Source organism: Phyllobates terribilis, unplaced genomic scaffold (assembly GCF_046119375.1).
Source record: "Phyllobates terribilis strain yellow unplaced genomic scaffold, ASM4611937v1 Scaffold_1__5_contigs__length_1240528914, whole genome shotgun sequence".
NCBI lineage: Eukaryota > Metazoa > Chordata > Amphibia > Anura > Dendrobatidae > Phyllobates > Phyllobates terribilis.
The window spans coordinates 129,388,748-129,402,710 of record NW_027362761.1 but is presented as its reverse complement, the minus strand read 5'-3'; the positions used below and the strand labels follow the sequence as shown (position 1 = coordinate 129,402,710).

At 42.0% G+C, this 13,963-nt stretch overlaps 1 protein-coding gene across 2 annotated transcripts in view; it reads left to right on the top strand.

The window, feature by feature from the left end:
* Positions 1-13,963, top strand: part of MOB3B (MOB kinase activator 3B) — a 102,244-nt gene that overhangs the window by 7,700 nt on the left and 80,581 nt on the right. For both annotated transcript variants that reach the window (XM_073667357.1, XM_073667366.1), the window contains exon 2: positions 8,344-8,860. In XM_073667357.1, the coding sequence (XP_073523458.1) occupies positions 8,443-8,860 (418 nt within the window). In that variant the 5' untranslated portion in view covers positions 8,344-8,442. The remainder of the gene's footprint in view (positions 1-8,343; positions 8,861-13,963) is intronic.

Below are 13,963 nucleotides of genomic sequence, written 5' to 3'. Positions count from 1 at the left end.
ACCTGTAAAAAATAAAAATAAAAAAACAACCATATCCCTCACCTATCCAACGTGATGACATAATCCAGAGTGTCCCACGAAGATCTGGGTCACTTCTAGAGCAGTCACACCAGCAATCACTGGTGTGACTGTTCTAGAGGACAGCACTCTATACACTGACAGCATTATAATCACTCCTGTCTATACACTGACAGGAGTGTAATCACTACTGTCAGTGTATAGTGCTGAGCTGCCGGGTGTGAGGTCACTGTAGTTCAATCAGCTGATAAGCTCCGGTGACCTCACTTATGGCACCAGTGCTGCGTGAGAAAATTCTAGTTACCAGAGCGCTCAGCTGATTGAACTCCAGTGACTGGATCACCGTGGGGCACTCAGGATTACGGCTGATAGGTGAGTGTGAAGTGTTTTTTATTTTAATAGCAATTTATTTTAACTTTTTTTTTTTTTTTTTACACGGAGCACAGGTGCCGGCTGAGGAGACTACTTCTCCCCTCAGCAGCGCCTGCCCCTGCTGTTATCAGTTGAGGCGGCCGTAGGATGATAGGAGGAGTAGTCTCCTGTGGGCAATTCTTTGTGCCTTTTTTGCCGTGTTTTTGACTCATTAATTTGAATTGAGTCAGTCAAATCTGCTGCTAATCCGCAAATATGTTTATACCTGTGTTTTTGCTGTGCATTTGACTGACTCAGTTGAAGTCAATGGGTGAAAAACACTGCAAAAACGTACAAAGAATTGACATGCTGCAGATTTAAACGCAATGACAATACTGATCATGTGCACAGCACTTCAGTATTGTCATTGCATTAGCTGGCACAAGGATTCCCTAGCGTATCTGGGCCATTTCCGCTCAGAAAAAAACGCTGCGAAAACGCACAGTGTGCACATAGTCAGATGGAAAAAGTCCTGAAATGATTCTTCTTTGTATCTGACAAAAGCCTGGTCTTTTAACTGGGGTGTGTAGACTTTTGTATATATTGTAGTTCTTTGTAGAACCTGCCACAGACAAATAATAAAGCTGGCCATATACAATGACATGTAAAAGTATGTGCACCCCTTGTCAAAATTACTGTTTTTGTGAACAGTTAAGCAAGTTGAAGATGAAATGATCTCTAAAAGGCTAAAGTTAAAAATTACACATTTCCTTTGTATTTTAGGCAAAAAAAAACAAACATTTTTTTCATCCTTTTACATTTTAAAAATTACAAAAAGGAAAATGGGCTGATGCAAAAGTTTGCGCACCCTGCATGGTTAGTACCTAGTAGCACCCCCTTTTGCACTTTTGCAAGTATCACAGCTTGTAAATGCTTTTTGCAGCCAGCCAAGAGTCTCTCGGTTCTTGTTTGAAGGATTTTCATCCAGTCTTCCTTGGAAAATTCTTCCAGTTCGGTGAGATTCCTTGGTTGTCTTGCATGCACTGCTATTTTGAGGTCTAGCCACAGATTTTCAATGATGTTCAGATCAAGGGACTGTGAGGGCCATTGTAAAACCTTCAGCTTGTTCCTTTTGAGGTAGTCTATTGTGGATTTTGAAATGTGTTTAGGATCATTATTCATTTGTAGAAGCCATCCCCTGTCAACTTAGGCTTTTTTACCGATGGTGTTATGTTTGCATCAAAAATTTGTTGAAATTTCATTGAATCCATTCTTCCCTGTACTCGTGAAATGTTCCCCGTGCCATTGGCTGCAACACAACCCCAAGGCATGATTGATCCACCTCCATCTTAATGGTTGGCGAGATGTTCTTTTCTTAAAATTCTGTGCCCTTTTTTTCTCCACACATACCGTATTTTTCGGACCATAAGACACACTTTTTTCCCCCAAAATTGGGAGGAAAATAGGGGTTGCGTCTTATGGTCCGAACATTACTTTACCGGATAGTTGCGGTGGTGGTGGTGGAGCGGGATCGCAGGGCCCTCCTTCAGGAACGTACGGCAGCAGCAGCGGTGAGCTGCCGACAGTGGTGAAGCGGTGAGGCAGAGCGGCTGGGGCTGGGACCTGTACCTGGCTGGGCAGGGACCGGTGTCAGGATGTGAGCAGCATCGGGCGATGAAGCAGAGCGGCCTGCGCAGCTTTCCGGTGTGCGTGGCCATCTTACTGAGGCCGCGATCTACAGGAAAATGGCCACTCGAGCATGCACAGACCGGGAGCTCCGGCGGTCATTTTCCTGTCGATCACAGCTTTAGGAAGATGGCCGCGGCCACCGGAAACCCGCACCGCCCGATGCTGCTCACAGCCCGGCACAAGTCCCGGCCCCAGCCCTGCACATGCACCCGGCCAGGCTAATGGCCCCCAGCCATGCACAGGCACCCGGCCAGGCCCCGGCCCCAGCCCGGCACAGGAACCAGCCTGGCTAAGGGCCTCAGCCAAGCACAGGTCCCGGCCAGGCACAGGCCCCACAGCATCTCACCTCTTCTGCTGCAGCCGCGGGGTCCTGAGGGAGGGAACGGAGGGCCCTGCGATCCTGCTCCACCACCACCGCAACTCCCCGCTGCTGGAGCATCGGCTTCTTGCATCCAGGGTCTGCAGCATTCCTCCACTTCCGCAGGCTTCCTGAAGGACCTTGCCTCACCGCCCCCCAGGTAAGATACCATACCTATTCAGACTATAAGATGAACCCCCATCATATAAAAAATATTTTTTTCCTATTTTCCACCCCAAAATTTGGGGTGTGTCTTATGGTCCGGTGCGTCTTATAGTCTGAAAAATACAATACCTTTGATCATTTTGGCCAAAGAACTCTATTTTAACCTCATCGGTCCACAGGATTTGTTTCCAAAATGCATCACCTTGTTTACATGTTCTTTTGCATACTTCTGTCACTGAATTTTATGGTGAGGACGCAGGAGAAATTTTCTTCTGATGACTCTTCCACAAAGGCCATATTTATGCATGTGTCTGAACAGTAGAACAATGTACCACAACTCCAGAGTAAATCTTTCTGAAGGTCTTTTGCAGTCAAGCTGGGGTTCTGATTTACCTCTAGCAATCCTACGAGCAGCTCTCACTGAAATTTTGGTTGGTCCTCCAGACCTTATCTTGACCTCCACTGTTTCTGTTAATTGCCATTCTTACTTACATATCGAACTGAGGAAAGTGCGTTGTTATCTTTTTATAACCTTCTCCTGCTTTTTTGGGCCTCCATCATTTTCATTTTCAGAGTGCTAGGGAGCTGCTTAGAAGAACCCATGGCTGCTGTTTTTTGGCAGAAGGTTAGGGGAGGCTGGGTTTTTAGAAAGCTGGGAAGTTTGCATTACCTGGCCTTTCCCAACGATGACAGTGAACAAGCCATAACCCTAACAGGCTAATTAAGGTCTGAAACTTTGGCCAAAGTTATCTGAGCACACAAATCTCCAAGGGTGCCCAAACTTTTGCATCGGCCCATTTTCCTTTTTGTAATTTTTAAAGTGTAAAATATGAAAATATATATATTTTTTGCCTAAAATACAAAGGAAAGTTGTCATCTTGAAATTTAGGCCTTTTAGAGAACATTTCATCTTCAACTTGCTCTAAGGCTATGTGCCCACGATGCAGAAATGCTGCATATTTTTTCCGCTTCTCCCTGGCAGGAAAAACGCATGCGGTTTTTACATGCATTTTTCCCACCAGGTAGAAGCGTTTGTCAAGCGTTTTTGCATGCATTTCTGCATGCGGGTTATCAAGCGCTTTTCCAAGCGATTTAAGCATCACTTGGAAAGTGCTTGACAACTTGTTCACACTATATAAATCCATGCAACCGGCATGGATTTATAGTAGTGTGACCAAGTTAGTTAAAAAAAAAGAATAAGAATGGTAAAAAATAAAGATTATACTTACCTTCCGATGTCCTCCCGGTGTTTTCTCTGCTGCATCCGGTCTCTTGCACTGCTCGCGGTGGTGTGAAGGACCTGAGGTGACGTAATTGAGTCATGTGTCAGGTCACATGACTCAATGACGTCATGGCAGGTCCTTCACAACACCGCGACCCATACAGCAGACTAGATGGAGGGGAGAAAACACCGGGAGGACATCGGAAGGTAAGTATAATCTTTATTTTTTATTTTAAATTCTTTTTTTTTTACAGTTTCTATGGTACCCAGGTCTGGATGAGAGTCTCCTCTACTCCAGACCTGGGTACCATCCGCACATTGAACCGTGTGATATCCTCTTGTGCACATGTAGTGATGCAGATGTCACGCGGTCCAATGCAAGTCAATGGCGGCGATTACGCTGCGTGTCCGCAAAATTAATGGACATGTTGCGTATTTTTGAGCGCAGCATAAATGCTGCAGAAAAATCCGCAGCATGGGCATTGACATTGCGGCTTGTCATTGGGGACCATGGGGGACGGATTACCAAGAGTTTCCCAAGCGTTTACACATAATTCGTGGGCACGCAGAATTACTGTTCACAATAACAGTAACTTTGACCATGGGTGCCAAACTTTTACATGCCACTGTACTAGAGATTATAGATGGCTTTCTGAATGATGTCTCTGCCGTTCATGGTTAGTTTTTGGATACACTATAAATTATATGTCAGATTGCTGGCCGATCTCTGCTTTGCTCTGTGACCTGATCTGACTTGACCAATGCTGAGTTCTGTGGAAGGGTTGAACACCAACTTAGAAGTATAGGTTACGTGCATATGTTTAGTATTTGTTGTAGATTTTTCTGCTTCAAACACCAGATTGCTGGCATAAAAAATGCTGCATAAAATACTCGCTGTTTTGCTGCATTTTTTATGTGTTTTCCTTTTTCACCATTCCTTTGAAAAATGCTGCAAAAACACAAAGAATTGACTTGTTGCAGATTTAAAAAAAAAAAAAAAAGCTTAGAAGGTTCAAATATATAAGAAAAAAGCAGCATGTGCATGAGATTTCAGAAATCTCATTCGCTTTGCTGTAATACACTGGGGGGGGAAACGCAGCAAAAACGCAAAAATGTGCGAAGAAGCTTTCACCAATGTCTTCACCCAAGTACAACCGGAAAAATAAAAGCAAACAAATTAAGGCTATGTGCCCACAATGCAGAAATTCTCCGGATTTTTCCTGAGCATTTCTGCATCTCCCTGGCAGAAAAAACGCATGCGGATTGTACATGCGGATTGTACATGTGTTTTCCTGCCAGGGACATGCGGATGTGAAGCGTTCTTCACTTGCATTTCTGCATGCGGGGTTTTAGCATCACTTGGAAAGTGCTTGTCAACTTGGTCAAACTAGATAAATCCATGCAAACGGCATGGATTTATATAGTGTGACCCCAAAGAATGGTTAAAAATAAATCTATGCTTACCTTCCGATGGCCCCCGGAGTCTTGCTTTGCTCCGTCCTGGCTGCCAGCAGATCGCGGTACACTGAAGGACCTGCCGACGTCAGCATCGCTTGACCTGTCACATGACTATGACATCAGCGCAGGTCCTTCAGTCCACCGTGAGCTGCCGGCAAGGGAGGACGAGCGCAGCGGGGGCCGTCAGAAGGTAAGTATAATATTTATTTTTTATTTTATTCTTTTTTTCACAGGTACTATGGTACCCGGGTCTGGAGGAGAGTCTCCTGTCCTCCACACCCGAGTACCATCCGCACATTGAAACGCATGGAATGCGCATCTACTTATACAGTGATGCGGAATCCAAGCGTTCCAATGCAAGTCAATGGCAGCGAAAACGCAGCGCTTCCGCGAAATAATTGATAGTGCTGCTTTTTTTTCCGCAATGATAATCCGCAGCGGAAATTTCCGCAGGATGTGCACAGCACATGCGGATTATCATTGGGGAACATGGCAAACCTTCTACTATGTGCCGCTGCAGAAACGCTTAAAAAACGCATCGTGGGCACACAGCCTTAGATAGATCTCTGCTGTTGGTTGATGTCTGTCATACTTACTTATGTCCCTAATAGGTGTAAAAAAAATGACGTCAAAATTAACTGGTAAAAAATGTCCCTACCCAGTCTCCCATCATGTACACAGTGATGGTATAGATAGCCATAATGAGCTTGTGGGAACAAATAACTGTGCAAATAAGTGGAGCAGACCATTGGACACATAAGGAATTGTCTGTTTGACTGGATGCAAAATCTGGATATGTAAAGCCAATGCACACACAAGCCGTTCTTATATGAGAAAGCCCTGACTGCCTGTAGATTACAATGGTAAACGGTGCTTTCTCAGCAAGTTCTGGTTATGGCTTCATGTCAGTAGTAGTATGAGTTACTCAAGGATTAATTGGATAAGATATCGTGTTACCAGACATATGACATAACAATAATGGCAGATAATATGGTCGGCACCTATTGAATGGATTTCTTGTCTAGTTATTCTTTAACTTCGGATGACCTCTGTAGCACATACAATGTCTGCACAGTGCAGGCCACAGGCATTTGTACAAGCAAGTTAGTTTTTTTTATTTCATTTTAGATCTTCTGTAATTACATCACACTTGTGATTTTTGCTTCTGTGTGTTTAAGAATGCCCACATGCATAAATACACATAAGCCCATTTTTGTGGCTACCTTGTAAATATTAATATTCTGTGCATATCTCCTACAGGATAAAAAGTGTGATGCTGATCACGGTTTATCCCCACTGCTTTGAGTGCGTCGCTGAGACTGCATACTCTCCACCATTGGCCTGTGCCAACATGGCAGCGATTGACCTACAAAAGAACATCACTTCTCAGCTGATCTGATTGCATTTGCTATGCTATCGTTTTTACCAGCACGTCGCCCCTCTTAAACAGGCATTGTGCTGCTAACAATATAGAACCATGTAGGTGCTGAAGAAATGCATTACAGATCATTTACACTTACCAATACAACGCTCATATGCCCTTATAAAAGGAACATTAACCTGCCCAAACTGCATATATATTCATGCAAATCTATTGACTCCTTTATATTTTCTATCTGTTTCTGCATTCTCGAGAAATCAGCATTTTCATTCATATGCAAATGAGGTGTTAAGTGCTCTGGGCGTGGCTGAGCAATTAAGAAGTCTCTGCCACTTTTTAGATTGTTTCCTCGCCCAGCACCAGCCTCTTTAGCTTAGTTGATAGCTCCCTGTCTGATTTCCTTGCCTGGCTCCGAACTTTACACAGACAGTGATCTATCAATCAAGATAAAGAGGCTGGAGCTGGGGAAACAGTCTAGAGAGGCAGAGGCTAGTTAAGTGCTCTCTCATGCCCAAAGCACTTTACGCCTCATTTGCATATGAATAAAACATGCTAATTTCTCAGCAATGTACATATAAATTTGTCAATAGATTTACATTTCAAAGACCTGCTTGTTTATATGTGCAGTTTGGGGGTTGATCTTATTGACACCTTCGCTTTAAATCAGTGCTGATTAACTTGTTATAACACTGACTGGCCCTTATTCAGACATCTGTCCTTGTAATTGCAGCGTTAGGCTATATTCACATTTCGTTTTTGTCATCTGTCAGAGAAAATCCTAATGCCATATGGGGTGGGGAGTAAATGTCAGGCACCGTTATCCTGTATATGCCGTCTAGCATGTGATTGGCCAATACATCTAAAGCATGTACGCTGAAAATATGACCCAGTGGCTGCGTGAACAGAACACTATGGCTGCCATCACACAATGTGAAATCATGGTAAAACTAGTTTTCCTAAAACTCTACAGAACAATGCGGTTTGCCTTCCAATTTTTGCTGAATGCAGTCTAAAGGGGTTTATCCTGTCTGAGTATGCAGCCCTGCTTCATTGTAGTGAGCTGCAGTATCACACACAACCTGCGGTTAGTAGTCATGTTTTTGCTAATCCTGATAACCTGCTGTGCAGGAGTTAACCAATAATTCCATTGTCATTCTGGAATGTGGGATAAAATGATGACATAACACATCTGTATGCAATTCTGCATTGTTTTCAGTCTTGATCATTAACCAGTATGATAAGTAGCTGGAGAAGAATTCTGATTTGTCACATCACTGGAGAATAGGGTTGAGCGAGTATGTTCTGTCCGAGTATGCTCGGGCCGAGCTCCAAGTATTTACAGCTGCTCGGTGATAAGGTTAAATCGCTCCCGTGTGCATGATTTGCCACTGTTTGACAGCTTTATTACATGTGAGGAATGTGTAAGAAATAGACATTCCTCCCATGTAATAAAACTGTCAAACAGTCGCAAATCATGCACACGGGAGCGATTCAACCATATCACCGAGCAGCTGTAACTACTCGGTGCTTGGCCCGAGCATACTCGGACAGAACATACTCGCTCAACACTACTGGAGAACAATAAAGAGGTTCTGAGCTGCCCTAATGTATTGTGCCATGGCCAATGGGTCTTAATAATAAAAAGATATGTCAAATTATTGTCCATTAATTTACTTATTTACAACTTACTTTTTCCCCCAGAAAAATGAAGTTTCCCAGAAAGTAGGTGGACGATTACCTTCTTTGTACAATCCCAGTTCACGTTGCGTGATCACAAGGATATAGCAAAATTTCAACGCCATGTCTATAGGACTAAAGCAAGTGTTTAACAAAGACAAGACTTTCAGACCTAAAAGAAAATTTGACCCTGGCACTCAGAGGTTTGAATTACATAAGCGTGCACAAGCATCCTTAAGTTCTGGAGTTGACATGAAAGCCACAGTTCAACTGCCCAGTGGAGAAGACCTCAATGACTGGGTGGCTGTTCATGTAGTGGACTTTTTCAATAGGATTAACCTCATCTATGGTACCATTTGTGACTTTTGCACTGAACGAACATGTCCTGTTATGTCTGGAGGTCCAAAGTATGAGTATAGATGGCAAGATGACATGAAATACAAGAAGCCCACTGCCTTACCAGCACCTCAGTATATGAGCCTACTCATGGATTGGATTGAAGTACAAATTAATAATGAAGATATATTTCCTACAAGCGTAGGTAAGCATGGATTCAGAAAATGCTACCTTTCTTTTAAGCATCAAAAAGATGCACGGTAAATCTCCTGCAAACATTTAAATGTCCCGTATTTCTAATCACTGTCTGCGTGAAATGGTTTATTAGGCCTTTACGCCTGAAATCTGAACATAAATTTGTGCGCTTCGCTTTGTAGCATTGCAGTGTAAATAACAAGAACTGATCCATTTACATAATGATCCCTGGAAAAATACAGTGCTTTACTTGCCCTCCAAAACCAAACTGAACTAGGGCATTTTTAGTCTTGTGTTAAATGTGTCCCGAGTTTTCGAAAGAAGAGCAATAATAATAGTAAATTTGAAGGTTTAAATTGGGACTAAGATACCTGAGAAAAGTAGATAAGGTTGATATATCCTGACGAAAGGGACGGTACGAAACGCGTATATGTACCTATTAATAAAGCTTCTGGTATCTTCTGCAAGCAGAATGGCATGATCTCCACCTTCACATTTACTGTTATGTTGGGCTATACATATGGACTGTTCTGATCCCGCCAGAAGGTTGCCAGCAGCAGCTTCATGAATTCATTCATTCATTCACAAATAAGACCGAGGTAGGTTTTGTGTCCTGCACACAACACAATAAGGTGAGCAGGGACACATGGAGGACCTGCAAGATGTGATAATACTCACACTCCCTCAGCTAGGATACGTGTTGCCCTATGAAGTGCTCTTCTTTCTTTTTTTTTTTTCTACATTCCACTCTTCTATTCAAGTTTTAGAAAGTGGGGGCTACAGTACTGAAGCTTCTGGCTCTAAGGCCACGGCCCCACTATCAGTATGTGGTCAGTATTTTTTCTCAGGAGTGGGAGCCACAACCAGGAGTGGGTGATAAATGCAGAATTGGTGACTAGTTTCTATTATACCTTTTCTCTGATTGTTCCTCACCTGGTTTTGGCTTCCACTCCTGAGAAAAAATACTGACCGAATACTGATAGTGGGGCCGTGGCCTAAAAGTTATATGCTACGTCCATGATTTGGACAGGAGTTTGGGGCTTCATTAGTTCTTTTGGATAGCTGAGAGCCAAGGTGTTTTTGACTTTTAATCAGATGCTACATGGCCTATAAGTCTCCTCACTCTGACATGCCGGGCTTGGCTTGTCACTCTCCACAAGGAGAAATGTTACCCCTTAAAATAAAAGGTCACCAAATTTTGCAAATTAAAAACAGCATACATAATTAAATAGATCTTTTAGACCTGAGGAGGTCTGTATAATTACTTTAAAAATTCATTCTGGTATAGCTGTATAATTCTCTATGAAAGTGAGTCCACCAGTTCCAGTTGTGACTGTTTTCAATGTGGTTTTTATAGCATTTTATTTCCAAGTTCAATACTTATTTACTTCGGGTTACTTAGGTTGGTTTGGACTCCACTGAGAATCCGCGTTAAAAAGTAACGTTATTTCTTTTTCTTTTTGCACAGCAGTTTTCGAAACTCCATCACAAAATTTGCCGTTTGGACGGCGGTGTGGTTTTCCCACACTAGATGGAGAGCTTATTCAAAGAGCATGTTAATTGTTTTACTTGATATGGATTCTCAAGCACAAGCTTCTCTAAAAGCCACATAAAAGAACTTAAGATGGTCAAGTGTGTCAGATGCTGCTGAAAGGTCTAAGATTAATATGATAGTGCATTCACCCTGAACTCTATCAAATGTGCCGATACATTACTTTGTGTTTCAAATAAAAAAGAAGGATCAGGCATGTTGGATTTTAATGTGCTCTATCCTTTTTTCCTCCGCCTCCCATATAGAATAAATATGAAAGTTCACCGAGCCTGTGTGTTTCTGGGGATATCAGAGTATAGATCTCTCAGCTGAAGTAACCTGAGATAGTTGTCATTGAAATGAATGTAATGGTTAAGATCCCATAGATTTGCCTTGAAGGATCTATAATCAAATATCCTGGCGATAGTCACATTTCTACTTCGGGAAGTGGGGCCAGAGGGAGAGCTTTCGGGCAGATTATTCCCCAGACTGTGGGTTTTATTGATGAGGCTTGACTCTGCAGCTTGGGAAGAATCCCACTTAACAAGTTACACAGGGTCACACTACACAATAAACATTTGTTCTTTTCTCTCCTTTCTCCCACATCTGTATCTCTAAAGCTGACATGAAGTCATACATAGGTTAAGTGAAAATAACAAGACAGTAACAGAACATATGGGCAGAAGCAGTTAACCAGGCAGGCTACAATTGTTTATAGGATTTAGACGTGTAGTAAACTGAAGACAAGTACAAACGTTTCCAGGGTCGTTTCACAGCAGCATGCTCCAGTTGTGCGTCTTAAAGTGCTTACATTTCTTCCTTTATGGCTTTAGAGGAATTTCTTTCTTTTTTTCTTCCAGGGCTTAGTTCACACTATTTTTCTGATGCTTTTTTTTTTTCTCAGCTGGAAACAAACTTTTTTTTCTAAACTAGTTATTCGATCCATCACTTTGCAGATAATTGCAAAAAGTATATCAGAATGATAAATGTGATGATAGATATTTATCTATAGTGCCATAAAATGATTTGATTATATTCTAATGAAAATGACGCTAATCGCTCCACATCAATCACTGTGACACCTTAAACACTTTATATGCCTTGTTGTGACTAGCGTACGTTACATATGCATTTTTTGCACAAAAAATGGTGCGTGTGATTACCGTAATATCTTTTATGGCTCCTTTTAGACCAGCCCCTTTTTCTAGACACTTTTCAATGGAGATATAAAAAGTGGCTAAAACTTAGAATAGGCAGAATGTTGGCCCAGTGGTTAGCAGTATTGCTGTGCAGTCCTGGGTTCAAATCCCGCCAAGAACAATCTGCAAGGGGTTTGTATGTTCTCCTCGTGTTTGTGTGGGTTTCCTCCGGGGTCTCCGGTTTCCTCCCATTCTCCAAAGACATACTGATAGGGAATGTAGATTGTGAGCCCCAATGGGGACAGTGCCGATAATGTCTGTAAAGCTTTGTGGAATTAATGGCTCTATATAAGCAAAGCATAATAAATAAATAAAATAGATATACATCACTTTTTTAGCTCACTATCTTCCAGACATCTGGCACAATTTGCCATAATGTATTGCATTGATTGCTCACGCGTTTCAACCACTTCAAAATGAGGATGATTTTTTTCTGTACAGAACCTGGTAAAACGTAGAAAAGTCTGAATCTAGTTACTATTTACCCTCTAGTTATGAAACTATGCAGGTTTCTGAGATTACATTTCAAGATCTGCACAAATTATCCTTTACGATGGGGCCATGATTTTCCTATTTGCTTGCTCTTAGTTACTTTCCTATTATTGTGAACTTATAAGCATTAGGGTTGTCAGTAAATCTCTCACAATGATGTCAGATACACTAAGCCCCGGTGAATACAATTCATGTCATGCAGTTTTTGTCTGACGTCCATCTTGCGGTTGTTACCGGTCGTTTGGCCGTTTGTTGGGTTGCATATTTAGGATGTACTTGACACAGTTATCATTTGGAGCTATTGTTAAGTATGTAACCAGATGGTCAGCCCGAGCCATTAATTACTCATCTACTCTAGCCAAGCCTATAAAGCAAATGCTGACGCCTAATTCCCATGGTTCTCTGGGTCATCGTTGCTATTTAAGAAATAACGTAGCAGATGTTGCACAGGTCGAATAACAGCCTGAAAAGAATATTAATTATGCCATCAAAATATTTGTCAAAATGCAAATTTTTATGTGTATCCCGATAGTTTTCAGTAACATGTCAGCTAATGGAAAGATTCAAGTCATAGTTTGTTTCAGCGAGTGTAGAAAATCCAAATATTTTTTTGTTTCATTGAATGGAACTGCATCGTAGCCCTACTAACAGCTGGGGGCCAGGAGCTAAAACTGAGCAAGGATAAGGGCACGCGCTGAGGATCTGCCGCAGAAAAATTAGCTGTCAGGCTGTGTGCCCACGAAGCGTTTTTGGTGCGTATTTGCAGCGTGTAAACGCTCCAGAAACGCATTGCATACCTTATCCCATGACTTCCTATGACATTCTGCAAGTTCTGTGCACATGGTCCGTATTTTTTCTGCGCAGATTTTACTCGCAGAAAAAATATGGACATGACCAATTCTTGTGCGTTTCTGCATGCGTATTTGCCTATACAATGCATTGGAAAAACGCATGGCAAATACGCGTCAAACGCATGTAAAAACCGCATGCGTTTTTCTGCCAAGGAGATGCAGAAATGCTCAGGAAAATTTCTGCTTCATTTCTGCATCGTGGGCACTAAGCCTAAATCTGCTTCAAATACTGATGTGTTGGCAGGAAAAAATAAAATAACTGTTTTTTGACGCATTTTTTTAGGTGTTTTTTGATGTGTTTGACACATTTCTTCCCATTCATTAGAATAGGTGAAAAACACCGCAAAAACGCTGAAAAAATTGACATGCTGCAGATATGAAATTGATTAAAATATGCAAGGAAAAATAAGTAAAATATGAAGAAGATTTCAGGAATTCCATTGACTTTGCTGATACTAGGAAATCCTTCAGTTTTTGTGACAAATCTGCGCAGAAAAAATCATGACAAATAATGAACGTGTGCACAGACCCTTAGGTGTGGAACACTGAACTAGCGCTGCGGCCCCTTCATCCATGAGAACCAAGGCAGTCAAACACTCACCAGTCAGAAATGGCTTTTCCCAATAATGTCTTGGACATATTGGTAGGATTTGATTCTGAGCACCCTCACTAACCAGTTGATTGAAGGGTCCATGGCTCCCCTGTGCTTCGTTGTTGAGGAGGCACAGCTCCCTACTTTCATTAGCGACTGTGCCTTATGTTATCCATCACTGCCTAGGAACGTATGATTATGTCGTAATTGTGGTGTTCTATCCACAGATGGACTTAATAGAAGTCTAGTGGATGGCACAGCACAGGAGCTTTGCCCATACCTTGAGAATTAAAGGAGTTTTCCCACGAACAAAGTTAATTTTAAAGTTGATTTTAATCAATAGATCTTGGAATAATAATAAGTTTCACAATTGGATGTGTTTAAAAAAATGTTCCTGTGCTGAGATAATCTGGGGACGCCAAGCCTCTACAAAATAGAATTGATCATA